Below are 16,383 nucleotides of genomic sequence, written 5' to 3' on the forward strand. Positions count from 1 at the left end.
TAATTTTGTATAATTATTCCATATGTGTTTAATATTGTCCCCTATCATTTAAACAACGTTTTCCGTCATTTGATAAGAGTTTTGTTTTTTTTCTTTACCATCTTATCTAATTTATAGTTTTATGCGGTGTGAGAGCGCAAATTATATTACTCCATCCGTTTTTTATTATAAGTCGTTTTGGAAAAAAATTGTATTTAAATATAAGTCGTTTACAATTCCAATGAATAATTAATGTTATTTTTTCTATTATATCCTTAAATATTTATTATTCTCTCTCCTTTCAATTATATAAATTTATCTTCCACATGTCATTAATGAACGATAATTTTGTAAAATTTTTTATAATTTCTCATTTTCATACAACAATTATTATTTTTCTTAATCTGTGTGAAAAATCTAAAACGGCTTATAATAAAAAACGGAGGAAGTACATAAGTGAATTCACATAAATAAAATTTATGAATAGCCAAAATCAAATATTTGTTAAGTGAAAATAAGCATTTCAACGGTTGTAAATAGTTATCATAGTGTGTAAACGATTATACCTTGAAAAAAAAATCATTTTTGAATGAAAGAAAAAGAATTTTTTGGATTGGCGTAATCGATTACGCATTTGCAGTAATCGATTATACTAATTGTATTTTTTGTGTATTAGTTAGCTGTAATCGGTTACAGGTTTTGCGTAACCAATTACAGGCCCGATTTTTAGCTTTGCTTGGTTTTTGGATAATGTGTTTTGTATCTAAATCACTTTGTAATGTTTGTATGGATATTTTGGAGGCATTCTCATCATTGCTAATGCAAAAATCAATATTCTCACCCTCAATTATCTCTTTCTAACTCTCCCATCTCTCACTCTCTCACTCCACACACTCAAACCATCAATTGTGTATCAATCTTGTGATTAAATATTCTAACATTTGGCATCAAGAGCCTAGTTCTAAACACGTAGTGTGCAATATAAATTCTGTCTCCAATGAAAGAATCCCTACAAACCTACCAACCACTGATGCGAAGAGCTACGACAAATGGTGCAAGCAAATGAAGGTGTTGTTAGGCTACCAAGATGTTCTTGAAGTGATCAAGAATGGGGTGAATCCCCTTGTCAAAGGTGCAATGGATGCACAATAAGAAACACATAAGGAAGAGAAGAAGAAAGACTTCAGGGCATTGTTCTTGATCCATCAATGTATAGATGATGACAACTTCAAAAAGGTTGATGATTGCAAATCGCTGAAGCAAGCTTGTGAAATTATGGAAAAGTTATATGTTGGAGCTGATAAAGTAAAGGCAGCGAGGTTACAAACTCACAAGTGTCAACTTGAATTGATTCAAATGGAGAAAAAGGAGACAATCAACAACTACGTAATGCAAATTACTCGATTGGTGAACGAAATCAAGGAGTGTGGAAAAATGGTTATTGAACACAATATTGTGTAAAAAATCTTATGTTCTTTGACAGCAATATTTGACAATATTATGGGGGCGATTTAGGAATCGAAGGATCTTGCAACATTGAGAAAGGATGGGCTTCAAAGCTCTCTTGAGACTCTTGAGCAAAGGTGGAGGAGAGAAATAACGACAAGGAAAAGACGGAGATCTCTTTGCAAGTTCGGTTCAATGAGAAGAATGAGAACTCGAAAGGAAAATGGCCCATGAAGAGTAAAGGGAATTTTCAAATTTTGGTGCGAAAGAGTATAAAAATTCAAAGAATTCAATTTTTCAAAAGGGTGAGAGCAGCTGCAACAAAAATGATGGTCAAGGAAACTTTAGAGGTGGAAAGGAAAAGTTTTATAAGATCAAGGCGCAATGCTACAATTATCAAAAGTTCGGTCATTTTGCAAGAGTTTGCAATGTGAATAATAAAAAACCTTATACAGATGATGCCAAGGTTGCAAGACAAGAGTTTGATGATGATAACACATTATTGGTCATGATCATGGAAGGTGAATGCAACAATAGGAAGTTATCGGACAGTAGCAGTATCAGTTTCGGGAACTCTAGAGTAATGTTCCTTTATGGATGTGAACAGGAGTTTGATCCTTAAAGTTCATATGGCTACCAATAGAATTTTCAAAGTTGAGCTGAAGTTTATGGAGCATAGGTGTCTTGCTAAAATGAAGAGTCGAGAAGAGTGGATATGGAACTATCGTCTTTGGCATCTCAACTTTAGAGATTTCAATGTATCGCAAAAGAACCTAATGGTAACCGGCTTGCCATCCGTCAACATACCGGCTAAAATTTGCGAGGAGCGTGCAAGCGAAGCAACACAAGGTTAAATTTGTGATAAGTGCCAAAATATCGTTATTTTGAGCATTAATTTGTGGCACTTATCAACTTATTTTGTGGGGATATAGTAAATAACCCTCAACTTGTATGTAAATATGTTTATATTTCGTACGTGATCGTGTAAATAATGTGTATAGTTGCATTATCATGAAAATATCATTGAATTTAATTGATTTTTATCTCATTTTGTGGGTAATAAAGCAATTATAATATGTCAATTTTAGATAGAGCATTGGATAATCTTTCCAACGCTTCAAATCGTGCGTAAACCGGATTTACAGTTCAAAAGTTATGGTGAAAACAAGTGCGGATTTTTTTCAACACAGCAGGTTTGGGGCTAAGCCCGAAATTTGGCCTAAGTGCGGTCTGCAATTTTCACTTTTTATAAATACATCAAATTATATTTTCTAGGTTATGTTTTGTGAAATTTTGGTATCAAATATAAGATGTCAAATGAGATGTCACGATACAATATCTGAGAACTATAACAGTTATGAACAAGTATATGACAACATATAATATAGTGCAGAAAGTAAAGAACACAATGATATGTTGACCTAGTTCGGAAACAACCTTCCTACTCTGGGGGCTACCAAGCCAGGGATGAAATCAATATTCGACAGTATCAATTCAAAGTCAAACTCCCCGTTCACACTTCTCACTTAATCACTACCCTTCCTATAACTTCTACCTAAGACCCCCTAGGTATGAGGCCGTCCTCAAATCCCTTTAATCACAGAACCCCTGTGACGAACCGCACAATAAACAAAACATGGAAGACACTCTTCCAAGACACACAATTCTCAATACTTCACAATTTATGAGAACTGACGCATACTCTCCTTGCTTAAAAGCTTTGGAGATCAAACGTTCAACACCTACAGGTTTCTGAATGAAAACAGAACTTACAACCAAAATAAGGAATCCTAGAACCATAAAAATACAAATACCAGTTCTAAATAAAACTAGGTTACAACCCTTCTATTTATAGGATTAAACTCGTCTGGACTGGGCTTCAAAAACGCAGCAAAGAGGCTTCCCAAATTCTGCTACTTGTTCTCCAAGAAACTAGGTCATCAATATAAACTTTCCTAAATTATCTCCAATTATAGAAAGTGTGGAAATCTCTTGATTTGAATCAATCTTGGATAACATATCAGCTAATTGATTATTCCAAAATATTATGTAGCTGAACATAAGATACTGTAGCAATTAAAAATGCATTCCACTTGAACTATCAGCTCCTGCAGTTAAGATGCCAAACCAGACATGTTGAGACATCTTGTTTGACATGTTGAAATCAGTAAACTGCATTCTCTTCAACATGATCTTGCTGAGTTTGTTTTAATAAAATGCATATCAGCTTTCAGAGAAACAACATTTTGGGCATTTTAGAGTCCCAATTCATCACCCTTCATTCTTTGATATTTTGAGGCTTTGACAACAATAATGGTTGATGTAACTCGATAATTCGGGTTGGATGATTATTGAATCGTGATTGACACCGTGAGAGATTTTGATTCTTCTCCTTTCTTTCCTTTGTATTTCCCATTTGTTGGTGTTGGTATATAAGTTACTTTGATTTTATGTATATCACTAGTACAAAAATGTTAATTTACACCCGTTTTTTATTAAATTTACACCCATTATTTTTAATAAAAATCGGGTGTATATCCACAGGGTGAGAAATGTCTAACGAATTTACACCTGTTATTTTTAAAAAAAATCGGGTGTAATTGGGCGTAATTAGGTTTTTAATTACACCCTGTTTTATCAAAAATCGGGTGTAATTGGGCGTAATTACGTTTTTAATTACACCCTGTTTTAATAAAAATCGGGTGTAATTGGGCGTAATTACGTTTTTAATTACACCCTGTTTTAATAAAATCGGGTGTAATTGAGCGTAATTACGTTTTAATTACACCCTGTTTTAATAAAAATCGGGTGTAATTGGGCTTAATTACATTTTAATTACACCCTATTTTAATAAAAATCGGGTGTAATTGGGCTTAATTACGTTTTAATTACACCCTTTTTTAATAAAAATCTGGTGTAATTGAGCTTAATTATGTTTTAATTACACCCTATTTTAATAAAAATCGGGTGTAAATATGTTCTTAATTACCCCCTATTTTAGTAAAAATCGGGTGTGAATACGCCATTTATAAATGAACAATTATATCTATTTACACCCTATTTCATAAACACCATTTAGTTATATTTTATTTTCAGTCATAATATTGTAAATACTATAAAGTCATACGCATAAAAATCATATTTTAACTAAGTCAAAATATTTTTAATATTAACCAAAAAGTATACAAAATCATGGACAGTTATAATATTTCAAGTATTATAAAATCATACACATAAAAATTATATTTTAACTAAGTCATAACACTTTCTTCATATATAATTTTACGCCATGCTTGACGGTTAGCTTCAGTGCTCTAGAATCTTTGTGTTTCATGTGAACCCCATGATTACCACTTTCCTTAAGCAATTTCCCAAGTTTACCGCATTTCTTAGAAGTAAACTCCTTCAATACATCTACAACCAACAACCAAAGTTAATGTACACCATCATTTTCAATTATTATAAAAATAAAAATAAAAATAAAATAAAAACATTATTAGCGTTATTGTACCTTCAAAGCTGATCATATCTCGTATGCACATTCCGCTATGAAACAGGATATATCTCCCCATCTTCCATAATGTCTTTGCTGCCACCAATAATCTTTATGTCTTCATGATAGCGATATTGTAGTGATAGCTTATTGTTTCCCATTTCTTGAAGAGCATGACATTAGCTTTTCCTTGTATTCTCCAGCATCAGGTTTTCGATTAACAAAGCTATCTTCCGTGCTTAAGAATTTATGCAATTATGAGCTTTTCAATGGATCTTGAATGCTTTAAAAGCTTACAATCCAATTGAAGAGATTATCATTGCAAGAGGCTCCTAACAATCTTTCTTGTTTGGTTTCACACACTGATAAGAAAAGAAACCAAAGATAACATCAGGTAGTATAAATAATAATAGGACTCTTCCTATACATTTGAAGTGCTTAAAATAAAATCACTTAATTACTTATAATTATCTCACTTTTTCCAAGCTGCACAAATCCATTTAATAGAAGAATAAATTCAATGTACTATCATAGAGTTACAGGATAAAATTCCTCTTCTTGTACATTGTACTACATTCAGAATTTACTATCTTGATGTACATAATCTGTCCCACTATCCACAATGAATAATGACTCAAAAACAATTGTCTCAAAATGAAATGAATGGTTATTTTATTTTTCAATGCAATAATAATTACTATCTATAGAACTCACTAGATTAAATCAGAGAGTATTAAAAAACTTTTATCACTGTGAACGACTCACTGTACATTTATCAATAATATTGTCAATAGAGATAATTTAAAACTGGATAAAAGGGGACGAAGTTGAAAGAAAGAGTTTCAAAAGACTTGCGTGAAGTATGAGTTGTCAAAAATGAGAGGATTAGAAGTCCATGGTCCCTCAAATCCAGAACGCTCCTTGTGTGCAGCTCCCTACCAATTACATTAAGCATAACCAAAACAGTCAAGACCACACAGCAATGAGAATACATCATTATATAACATTTACAAAAGTCAGCTTAATTATACAGCTAGTAATATTATCAACCACATCATGAATTGCACAATAATATAACTATAATACTAGAAGCAAGCTTGAAGTTATGACTTACAATGGTGTGACCACCAGATAGAGCAACAATGTCCTGATCACTAAGCCCCATAGCTTTTCCAAACACATCCCTCAAATGGTCAGAACCTGCAATAATCAAGAGCAAATCCTAAGCCAAACAAATACAATAAAACATATGAATTAATTCACATGGCAATTTTAAAAACACTGACCCTTGGTGGCATCAGGCAAGCGACCCTCTGGAGGTGGCTCGGGCTTGTCCTGATATAAAAACAAAACAAAAGGACTGATATTAGCTTCCAATAGCTTTAAGAATAAAGTAAAAAAGAAAGATAAAGGATACATTAATCATCACTACTGTGTAAAAAGATTTAACCATAATTTGCTTACATAAAAGCTTCTGTTCCGGATAAAAAAAGTAGCCATAACAGTCTACTGTGATGCAGGTTGGGAAGCTGGCCCAGGTGATATAAGGTCCAGTAGAAGGAGCCCACTAGCCTATAACAACTATAAATTGCTTAATCAATCAAGTATGTTTGTTCATGATAGAAAAATAAAACGTAAGCCAATCTTAGCTGTTAAACTATGTAGTCTGCATGCAGATACATAGCCTATTTTAAACATTATATCACCTAACATACCTCAATTAGTTGATCTTATTATGATTATTAGTTAATAATAATAATCATAATAATAATAATAATAGTGAAGTCCTTAAAAATTTTAAAAAAGAAGGTAACATAGTAATACATTAATTATGTTAAAATAAGTAAATGTTGAGAGTACAAGTGTACGATGATAGTCAAATCAAGTTTATTACAGGGCCACGCAACCAATGAAGAACCCAGAAAAATTAAAAAAATTAATTCATAAAATTGTCGCAACTTAGTAGGACAACAGAAACTTGTAGTAAACAAATATCATGTTGCAATATGCTTTTTTGGTAACTGAGTTCTAAGGCCTAAGCTATATGCAAAAGATAAACAACTAATCATTACTAGACATTTGTATCTTTTTTTCAACACACCAGCTATTGCGCGCAAGGATTTGAAAAACTAAATTAGAGATAATATGAATAACCATCTAAAAGCAGCGAAATCATTATCTTCCATACTTCAAATTAATAGCTAGTCATTGAGCAAAAGGTTAACAAATGCATAACATTACATAACCAAGCGTTAAACATGTTTCATCAAAGTTATCATTCCCATAATGTCTTTGAAGGTTACCCTATAATCATGAAACATGGTGGACACCAATTCATTGAAGATTTCAATTAATGCTTGAATATAGTTCAATACGAGAGTAATCTCTTCACAAATCATGGGATCCATACACATAACAGGTTATACATACACAAACCCCACAAATTTCATAGCTATTATGTGCAGAAACATAAATTTTGAACCCTGATGTGAACTTAACCAACACTAAAAAGCACTTGCCTCGATTAGTTGATCTTTTTTCCTCGACAGTAACGTGACGGCCATTGATCAGAATTGATGAAGCCTGAAAAACCGACAAAAGGATAAAATGGCAAAACTACAAGTAGAATTCAAAACTCTACAGCCTTCACGACAACATAATCCAGTAGTAACAAACAGGACTTATAGAGTTAGCAAGGACAGTGAGAACAAATTGGTGAAAGAGCAGATTGTGCAAGTGGATTTATACCGGAAAAAAACTACCCTACTAAGTGAATGTAAGCTAGAAAACAAATAAAATCAGGGTGGATATCATCTTCTACTCTTTGCTCACAAGTTATAGCCTCTAAGATATCGTTGTAGTTCGATGAACCTGAAGTGTCCTTGAAGTTAATGCCTCTCTTGCATCCAAATTCTAACTTGTCATTGTCCTCAGTTAAGAGTCATTCCATTTGGAAGCTGAACTATTGATTGTTTGTTGGCATTTCTGAGTCTTCTGATTAGTTGTTGTCACTTTATTATTTCTCTCTGAATTGGTTTCAGTCAATGATGTGATTCTTTGCTGATCTTTTACTGGCTTCTCCGCATCTGTGTGAATCAAGATACTGTTAATGCAAATCAACTTCCGAAGCTTGAAAGAAGTTCAAAAATAGGAACTTAACTCGTAAGGATCATGAAATTGCACTTTCAATACAATTTGTTTAACAGTTTCTCGATCAAAAATTTTGATATAATCTTCGAATATTTTGAAACGAGTTTGAGTTGTTTAAATGGTTTAAGGGAGAAGAATACGATAGAAACTCGTACCAAATAGAGTTTAGTTGAATAATTCGAAGGTTTTATTGATAATAATTCTGGGAATTGATTCAAAGCCAGAATGTACACACGTGAACGATACAGTAGTTACTGAAAAGTTACAAGGGAATAAGGAAAAAACACAATTCAATTTGTCTCATTTTGTTGGTCAAATTGCATAACAAATTAACAAGGCAGTGATTATACCCTCATTTTGTCTTGCTCTTCAACTAAAACTCCAATCGGTTAAATCTGTTGTTTTCTATTTTTAGCATAATCAAAACAAGTTGAATAATTTGTATTAATGATTACCACCACACAGACCTAAGCAATGAAGGAATATTTACCTTGAGAGTTTCGGAATAGTGGACTTTCAAAATGCCTGCCTTTTCTTGAAGTTGAATTACCCGCCAATTTGCGCTTCTTGAACATGTCCTTGGGCAACTCAGTCACTACCAATGGCTCGAAATCATCTTCTGTTCAATTCAATGCATCTAAGATACATCAAAATCAGCACAACTAATCAAAACCAAGTCAACTTCTACAACTGTGAAAATGAACTAATTCTGCAATATGCTACAAAATCAAGCGTTACCTTTTTCTTTAAAGTGTGTTCCCCATCGTACTACAAAATCAAGCGTTACCTTTTGCTACAAAACATTTACATTTCTTCAAAAGCAAACAAGTCCACTTGTCTGAGTCTCTTGTGTGACATTGCTGTCCAAAAAAAATAGTCAACCTTCCATAATCCATGAGAAAATAACTACAACCTTGAGAGAGAGCCCGGGTTTTTCAGTGAGACGTCTATGAAATTCAGTTAGTAATAGACTGTATTGGAAAAGAATGTGTTAAAAAATATGTTATCAGCATTTTTCTTCTACAAAACAACATGATGAATTTTCTTGCAACATGTTTATTAATAAATCAGGCATCATTTATATAAATTGGGAACAGCAAACTAATGTCCACTCTAACATCTTAAGTTGTATCCTCTTTCCTTTTTTAAACTTTGCAACGTGCTCATGATACTCTTCAAGCTCTTTCTCCAACTTTTCGATGAACTGGCTAGTATGCTCAAGTGACTGCTCATATCGATATTTCTCCAAGGCCTGGAGATTTCAAAAGTAAGAAAACATAAGCTCTTTGCTAGAAGAGAAGACAATGCTTTCTCAGCCTAACATATTCAAGCTAAATTTATTTCCTGGAAAATAGACATAGGATTTACTAATACATGTTTATCTTTTTGAGGATTAGTCCCTCAAAAGATGCAAAAACCATAGCTTCTATTCGCTAGTTTACTTAAGGACTGCGATTGGTTGCAATAGGTAGAGGCAAAAATCTATAGCAGTTTTTAAACTTTTGTAGTTGACCACATTTATCAAATCGCGAATATTTAAAAAACCTAAGAATTATGAAGTTAAAAAAATTATTGAACATTATAAATTACTGATAATTAATATTAGAATGCAATATTTGATATAAATCACTCCCTTCAATGTTAGTTAAAGCTCAACTAGAAACTATGATCACTGTAATAACTTAAAAGTTTTTAACTGAATGGGTTAATTAAATCATTGTATAATCTCAACCGTCTGATATTCCAATAATATATATGAAACTGACAGGCACTTGTGCTTGATAACTGCCAACCTCAAGCAGATTCTAAAAATTTAGGACCCATTTGATTCAGATTTAAAAGAGTAATTTACACATCATGTGAAAAATGATTATTTTTTAGAGATTTTCCTATAAATTAGAAACTAATTTGTGTTTGCTTAGAAATTTTTTTTTTTTTAAACTTTTTGATCACTATCTCTCATCTATTACACAATGATAACCATTCTCTATTTCTTGATTTTCTCCTTCCTTACCTAACCCATACAATTTCATAAAAAATAATGTATTATACTTATCATTGTCAAATACCTTTTGCTAATGAAGAGCTAATGCAAAGTCAAAATTACCTTCGCTTTTGATAATGTATCTGGAGGTGACATCACTTTGGGTTGTACATAGTTCTTTCCTCGGTAAAAAATGATAATATTATTAGGTTTGATGTCAATCACAATGCCTTTGCTCAGTCGAGCCAGCTCTTCAGCATATTCCTGAGCTTGACCCGGTTTGCAGGGCTTGCATATAACCTTCACCGTCTCATGATTCTTCCAGTGAAGATGCATGTTTAGAACTACCCCACCAAACACTCCTCGTCTCCCAACTGGAACATAGTGTTTCTTTTTCTCTCCAGTGCGCTTCAGATAATGCCTCTCCTCCTCGGTTAAAATTTCAGGATCAAATGTTTCTGTTGGGAGCTTCGGAACATCAAATTTCCTAAGCTTTTCAATCAACCATGTTTCCTTTCGCTTGGCCTGTAGATTTATGAGTTAAAATAAAAGAAAAATGCCCAAACTTTGAAAAGAAAATTCAAGGATGAAATGCATAATGCCTATTTCCAACCCATCTGAGTTACTAAATAATGTCTTCATGCGAATATACCATAACTAAGTTAAAAAATAGAACGACAAGCTGAATATACTGTTATATTATATTTCTAAGCAAGGTTAACAGATAGCTTCACAGAAAATTTCCCAAAATGAAAAGAAGAAACTACAGTAATCTTAGCTCTATTTAGGCCAAAAGAAGCAATGTCGGAACCTGGAGGTATGACATAAACAAGAAACTACAGTAATGCACAGGGGAAGTGAAGTAAGAGCCAGGAGTATTGTGAAATGGTACCAAACAATGTTCATGTTAAAATAAACCTTACTAATCTCCACTTTTATTGTTTAACAAAATATGATCCAATCTTGCAAAGCATGAACCTGCAGATAAAGAATAACAGTATCTTGAATCGGTGAAATGGAAACATGTATGAGATTCAATACTAAACCATTCTCATACTAGCATATTCATCAAGTTCATGGACATTAACTATGCTTCCAAACTGGTGAGAAAGATGACAAAACCAGCAAAGTAACAAACATGTGGCGTGCGTAGAATCTTTAACAAGGAGAGAGGAAAAGGAAAATCTCCCCCACATGATCACGATTCAGTTATCTACAAATGAATACAAATCAATTAAACCCTAACTTCGCTGTGTAAATTGAATATGCATGATCGTTAACAGCCATAGATCAGCCGTAGAAAATTGAGAATGGAATCGAGATCGATACCAGATTTTAAGCTTCGTTGTCGTCACTGTGAAATGGTTTCCTCTCAGCTTTGGTGTCGTCACTGCAATAATTTCTTCTCAGCTTCGTTGTCGTCACTGCAATAGTTTCCCCTCAGCTTCGTTGTCGTAAACGTTTTGGTGAAATGAGAGTGAGCGAAGAAGAGATCTTCGTTTTTCAGTGAGGAAACGGTGTCGTCACTGCAAGGGTATTGTAGTGTGGTTTAGAGAAATCAAACTTCGCAGAAATCCGAAATCAACCTCTTTTCCAATCAAACTCGCTGAATTCCGAAATTGCCATGGCCTGAAGCAGCGCGCGAAATGCATGAATGGAACAGAGTTAGATTAAAAATGGGTTTTCTGAAATAGTTGAAAATGAGTTTCGTAACAGAGTTAAATAGAAAATAGAGAAAGTATTTTATTATATTAATAAATTTAAAGAATTATGTTTAAAGTATAATGTTTCACTTAATAAAGAGTTTTTGTATAATGTTTAAACTATTTTATTCACCTAATAAATTTAGATCCATTAATATTCATTCATTAATTTATTAATAATATTTAAATTAATTATTAAAATGCTATATAGATTATATATTTTGAGTTATAAATTAGAACAATTTTTTTTCATATAAATTTACACCCATTTTTTGTTTAAAGGGAGTAATTGAACTTTGATTATAATAATATTTTTAATTTAAACCCGTTTTTAAAAAATAGGGTGTAAATTATCACCTGATAATATTTAAAATGATATATTATTTACAAAATTGCCACCGCATTTTTAATTTACACCCGTTTTTCGTATATTGGGTGTAAATTTTAAAATTATATTGATCTTTTTGTACTAGTGTATGTACTGAGTATGACATTGTATAATATCTATTTCTCAAATCAATATCGATGTTATCCTTGTTTTTGCTTTGTGCTTAGGGTTTGGGTTGCTTTAGACGTATATGGTTCAGATCTCATTCTTGGATGATTACCTGTTTAGATTCTAGACTCTAGAGATAGATTTAGGTCTGCTGTTCATAATGGGTATCAGTTCTTAATGCTTCTGTTTTGTTGAATTGTGCGCGACATCGCCTCTGAGACAATACATTTGTTCTCTCAACTCTGCGTTAGACATAACCTGGTTGTGAGTGATACGTGAAAAGATATTGGCGAGTGATTTAGGTTGCGTACAACTAATCAGTAGGTTTAAGTATTTGACATAACCTGGTTTTATCTAAAGAATGCATTTATTTTCTGTTCATAATTTACTTTCCGCAATTTAAACTTTAAATCATTTTAACCCAAGATAAAAAACACGGAAAATGTAGAATGGCACTCTTTCCCTCGCACTGATCCCCGTGGATACGATAAAACCAGGAATACTTCCAATTTTTTTCTTGCCGCTTTACTGCGTCTTTGACATCTCAATTTTAGACTCAATGCATTGGAAAAGAACATATTGGTAACCGAGTTTTCATCCGTCAACATACCAGCTGAAATTTGTGAAGAGTGTGAAAGTGAAGCAACACAAGGTTAAATTAAGGAAGGATGCAAGTTGTAGAATCAAGAATCACCTTGAGGTGCTAAATTTCAATGTGTTTGGTCTCATGCAAGTAGATTCATTTGATGTTAATTGATACTTTGTCACATTTATCAATGGTTATAGTAGAAAGCTATTGACATACCTAATAAAGAGGAAATATATATGAGGTATTTGAAGTGTTTAAAAAGTTCAAGTCCATGGTTGAGCGATAAAGCGGTTACAAGCTCAAAGTTCTCAAAATGGATGGTGGATGCGAATATGCCTCAAATGACTTTGGAAAGTTTTGTGATAAAGAGGGGATAATGCATGAGGTAGTACCATCCTATACACCACATAAAAGCGGTATTGCCAAAAGAAAGAATCTATCAATTATGAACATGGTGAAAAACATTTTAAAGGAGAAGAACTTGTGGAGAGAGTTGTGGGGAGAAGCGGTACCCATAAATGCCTATTTGTTGAATAGGTGTCCTACAAAGAAGCTTATGATGATAATGTCGAAAGAGGCTTGATAAGCGTGTGTGATTTCGGAATTCGGGTGTGGGTTTTACAATACCGAAACCCGCACCCGATTCCAAACCCAAACTCAGTCAACTTGAGTTTTCACCCGTTGACTCGGGTCTGGGTGCGGGTGAATCCCGCGGATTTGAATATGCCTGTAATCCCTACTTATCAAGCAAGATTCTTTTGCTGAGCTTTAGACATGTATTAACTCTAGTAAGGGGTATTGCCTCTTTAGATCAAAGGATTCTTTATGAAAAATATACTTATACGCTTCAACCCTAACAAACTATTCATATCTAAGATTGCTAAATTTATCCCCTTTTAAACAAGGTTGTGGAATAGTTGTGGTTGACTTCATAGCTAGAGGGTCCAAGAAAGTCTAAGGAATAGCAAACATTTACATAGAGATTGTAGAAGGGAAGCAATGGAGGGCTTTGGCTAATATGCATAAGGATTTTACTTATGCACCATGCATAAGCCTACATAAGTCATTGGATCATGTTTTTAATCCAGTATTAAGTATTGAGTATTGAGTGGTGAGTATTGAGTATTGAGTATTGAGTAATAACAATTGATGTCTAGAATTTGATCCAATGATTCAAAGGTCCATAATAATCTATGCATGGTGCATAAATTTTTATCTATGCACGGTAACTGCACCCGCAATGGAGGCGGTGGCTTGATTGACAACCCATCATAAGGCGCGGTGAACATTAATGAACGGTGGTAAAATCACCTTCATTTCTCATATTTTATCTTCTAAGTTTGATTAAAATAGGTTGAATTCACAAAATTAACTAAAAATACTCCAAATTTTAAATAAAAGATCAATAAAAACTAGTAAAAAAACAAGTCCAACAATTAAAACTACTTAAAAATTAATAGAACTCCTTTAAAAACCTGGAAGAAAAAAAACCAATAAAAACCAGAAAATACCAATAAAGACAGTAATTTGTTTTCTCCGGTTCAGGCAAAAAGGTAATACAGATACACTAACTAATGGTTAGTATTTTCTCTAACCCATTTATTAAAGAAAGCACATTCAAGTAACAGAGCCTTCGTATTTCTCTAATCCATTAACTAACCACATATTTAGAGGTAAATGTAAAAAAAACTTTGAAAATAAAGGAACTCCTTTAAGTTATTTAAATTTTAATAAATGTGCTTTCTTTAAGATGTGCACAAAAAATATTTTTTTGGCAAAAATATTTTTTTGGCTAAAGAACTAAAATAATTATTTAATGTACCGTTAAATGATGTTTTAGTGATTGTTATTTAATTTTTTCTGTTTTTTACAAGGAATTTATTATTTCCCTTTTCCTATTTTTGTAATAATTTTAGACAATATATGGCTTCTTAACATCCCATTTCATCATTTCATGGGTTTTTCAGTAGCATAAAAAATATCTCCTATTTTTAGAGGTGTATCTCCAAAAACATATTTTTTTATGAGGAGTGTTATATTGACTCCAAGAGTAAGTGTACAACACTTACTCTAAATCATAACCATTGATTATCATTAATCCAACGGTTTTAATTAAAATTTTATATAGAAAAATATTTCCAAAAATAACTAGATTAAATGAACACTTAAAACTGTTAGATTAATGAAAATCAATGGTTATGATATGGAGTAAGTGTTGAACACTTACTCTTGGAGTCAATATAACCCTCCTCTTTTTTTATAGATGCATATATGGAACATCAGTTTTTTATTTTATGTTGATTTGTTTCGTAAGTATATCTACGTAATCTTTATTTAACGTTGGTTAAATGGTTTCGTAGATATCTACGAAAGAATTCAACATTAAATAAAAAAAGTCCTTCCTAAAATATACCTCCGAAAACAAGGGAGCAAAAATAAAATTTTCCGAGATACTTAAAAATATTATGGAGTGAATTGAAATATTGTGTAATTTTAATATCATTTATTTTTATTAAATTATTATAAAGATGAACTTAATATGATGTACACTTAAATTAGTAAATTTTATAAAATTTTATATTATAACTTTTTAAATTAACAAAGAAAAAATAATTAAAAGTAATTTAAAAAAAAAACAATCAAAACTAAAAAACAAATAAAAAACAAAATTAATATTTAATGGAAATACACTGATAGTGTAATACAGAATGAAATTATAATCGTTAATTTTTGTAGAAGTTTGACTTTTTCTTTGAATCACATATAAAATATTTTTTTAAGGGTTGTGATACATCGACCGTGTAAAGTATTTTACACCAACGGTGCAATAGCTTTAAGCTCTATTTACAATATGGCTGAAATTTTAATATAAGAATATAGAACTAAAATTTTTATATAACATATATTTTATCATTAAAAAATAAATAAAAGCAGAAATAAACAAAAGTGTAACCTTTAGGAAAAAACAAGAGTAGTTAGGTAAATATAATGTGTATAGCATATCCTCAGTACGAACTACCTACGACTATGAGGGTTCAACTTCTTAAGGTTAGTTCACATGATTGCCCAAACCCTAAAATATCAGGTAGATAAAATACAATACCCCTTAATCTATCGACACGTGTCATTTTGTGATTATTACCACCCATCATAAGTCAAGTCAAATGATTAACAGTCCCTCCACCCATTTTAAGGTTTCCTCAAAATTTTCTTCCTTTTTCACCGTCAGATCAATCTCACTTTTTCTTTTACTTTTCAACCCCATCTCCCTAATAATCCTACGGTTATTAGGCTCACTTTACGTGTAACACAAAACTGCTTTTCATTTACTTATTCCCTCCTCACATCATCATAATAATTAATTATTTTTAATTTAACTCAATTTAATTAATTTTTTTCAAATATCTTAATTTCAATTATTTTAAGATAAATAAATAAGATTTCACACCTTCAATATTTATACATTTGATCTGATGTCTCTACATAAGTATCAAGTAGATTGAATTAGTTTAACGGACAAATTTAATTTAATTTAACTATATG

General features: G+C 32.1%; 2 protein-coding genes across 2 annotated transcripts; both read right to left on the minus strand.

Moving 5' to 3' along the window:
- Window positions 1-5,700: 5,700 nt before the first annotated feature.
- Window positions 5,701-6,337, minus strand: LOC131658131 (L-ascorbate peroxidase, cytosolic-like). Its single transcript, XM_058927462.1, has 3 exons — window positions 6,205-6,337; window positions 6,033-6,118; window positions 5,701-5,853 (listed from the first exon to the last, which is right to left on the minus strand). The coding sequence occupies exons 1-3, from the start codon at window positions 6,335-6,337 to the stop codon at window positions 5,761-5,763; spliced, it is 312 nt and encodes a 103-aa protein (XP_058783445.1). The 3' UTR covers window positions 5,701-5,760.
- A 2,593-nt stretch (window positions 6,338-8,930) lies between these two features.
- On the minus strand, window positions 8,931-10,726 carry LOC131655840 (uncharacterized CRM domain-containing protein At3g25440, chloroplastic-like). Its single transcript, XM_058925649.1, has 2 exons — window positions 10,176-10,726; window positions 8,931-9,320 (listed from the first exon to the last, which is right to left on the minus strand). Exons 1-2 carry the CDS (start codon window positions 10,386-10,388, stop codon window positions 9,147-9,149), a joined length of 387 nt encoding a protein of 128 aa, XP_058781632.1. The 5' UTR covers window positions 10,389-10,726; the 3' UTR covers window positions 8,931-9,146.
- Between the last annotated feature and the right edge of the window lie 5,657 nt (window positions 10,727-16,383).

Source organism: Vicia villosa, linkage group LG3, assembly GCF_029867415.1.
Source record: "Vicia villosa cultivar HV-30 ecotype Madison, WI linkage group LG3, Vvil1.0, whole genome shotgun sequence".
Taxonomy (NCBI): domain Eukaryota; kingdom Viridiplantae; phylum Streptophyta; class Magnoliopsida; order Fabales; family Fabaceae; genus Vicia; species Vicia villosa.

What these genes read in the sequence shown, in the direction of transcription:
- LOC131658131 (XM_058927462.1), bottom strand. Translation starts at nt 6,337, where the DNA reads ATGTATCCTTTATCTTTCTTTTTTACTTTATTCTTAAAGCTATTGGAA. An exon ending in CTTGCCTGATGCCACCAAGG is followed by an intron (nt 6,119 to 6,204) that starts GTCAGTGTTTTT and finishes TGATTATTGCAG; the next exon opens with GTTCTGACCATTTGAGGGAT. An exon ending in TATCTGGTGGTCACACCATT is followed by an intron (nt 5,854 to 6,032) that starts GTAAGTCATAAC and finishes TGTAATTGGTAG; the next exon opens with GGAGCTGCACACAAGGAGCG.
- LOC131655840 (XM_058925649.1), bottom strand. Translation starts at nt 10,388, where the DNA reads ATGCATCTTCACTGGAAGAATCATGAGACGGTGAAGGTTATATGCAAG. An exon ending in ATACATTATCAAAAGCGAAG is followed by an intron (nt 9,321 to 10,175) that starts GTAATTTTGACT and finishes TGAAATCTCCAG; the next exon opens with GCCTTGGAGAAATATCGATA.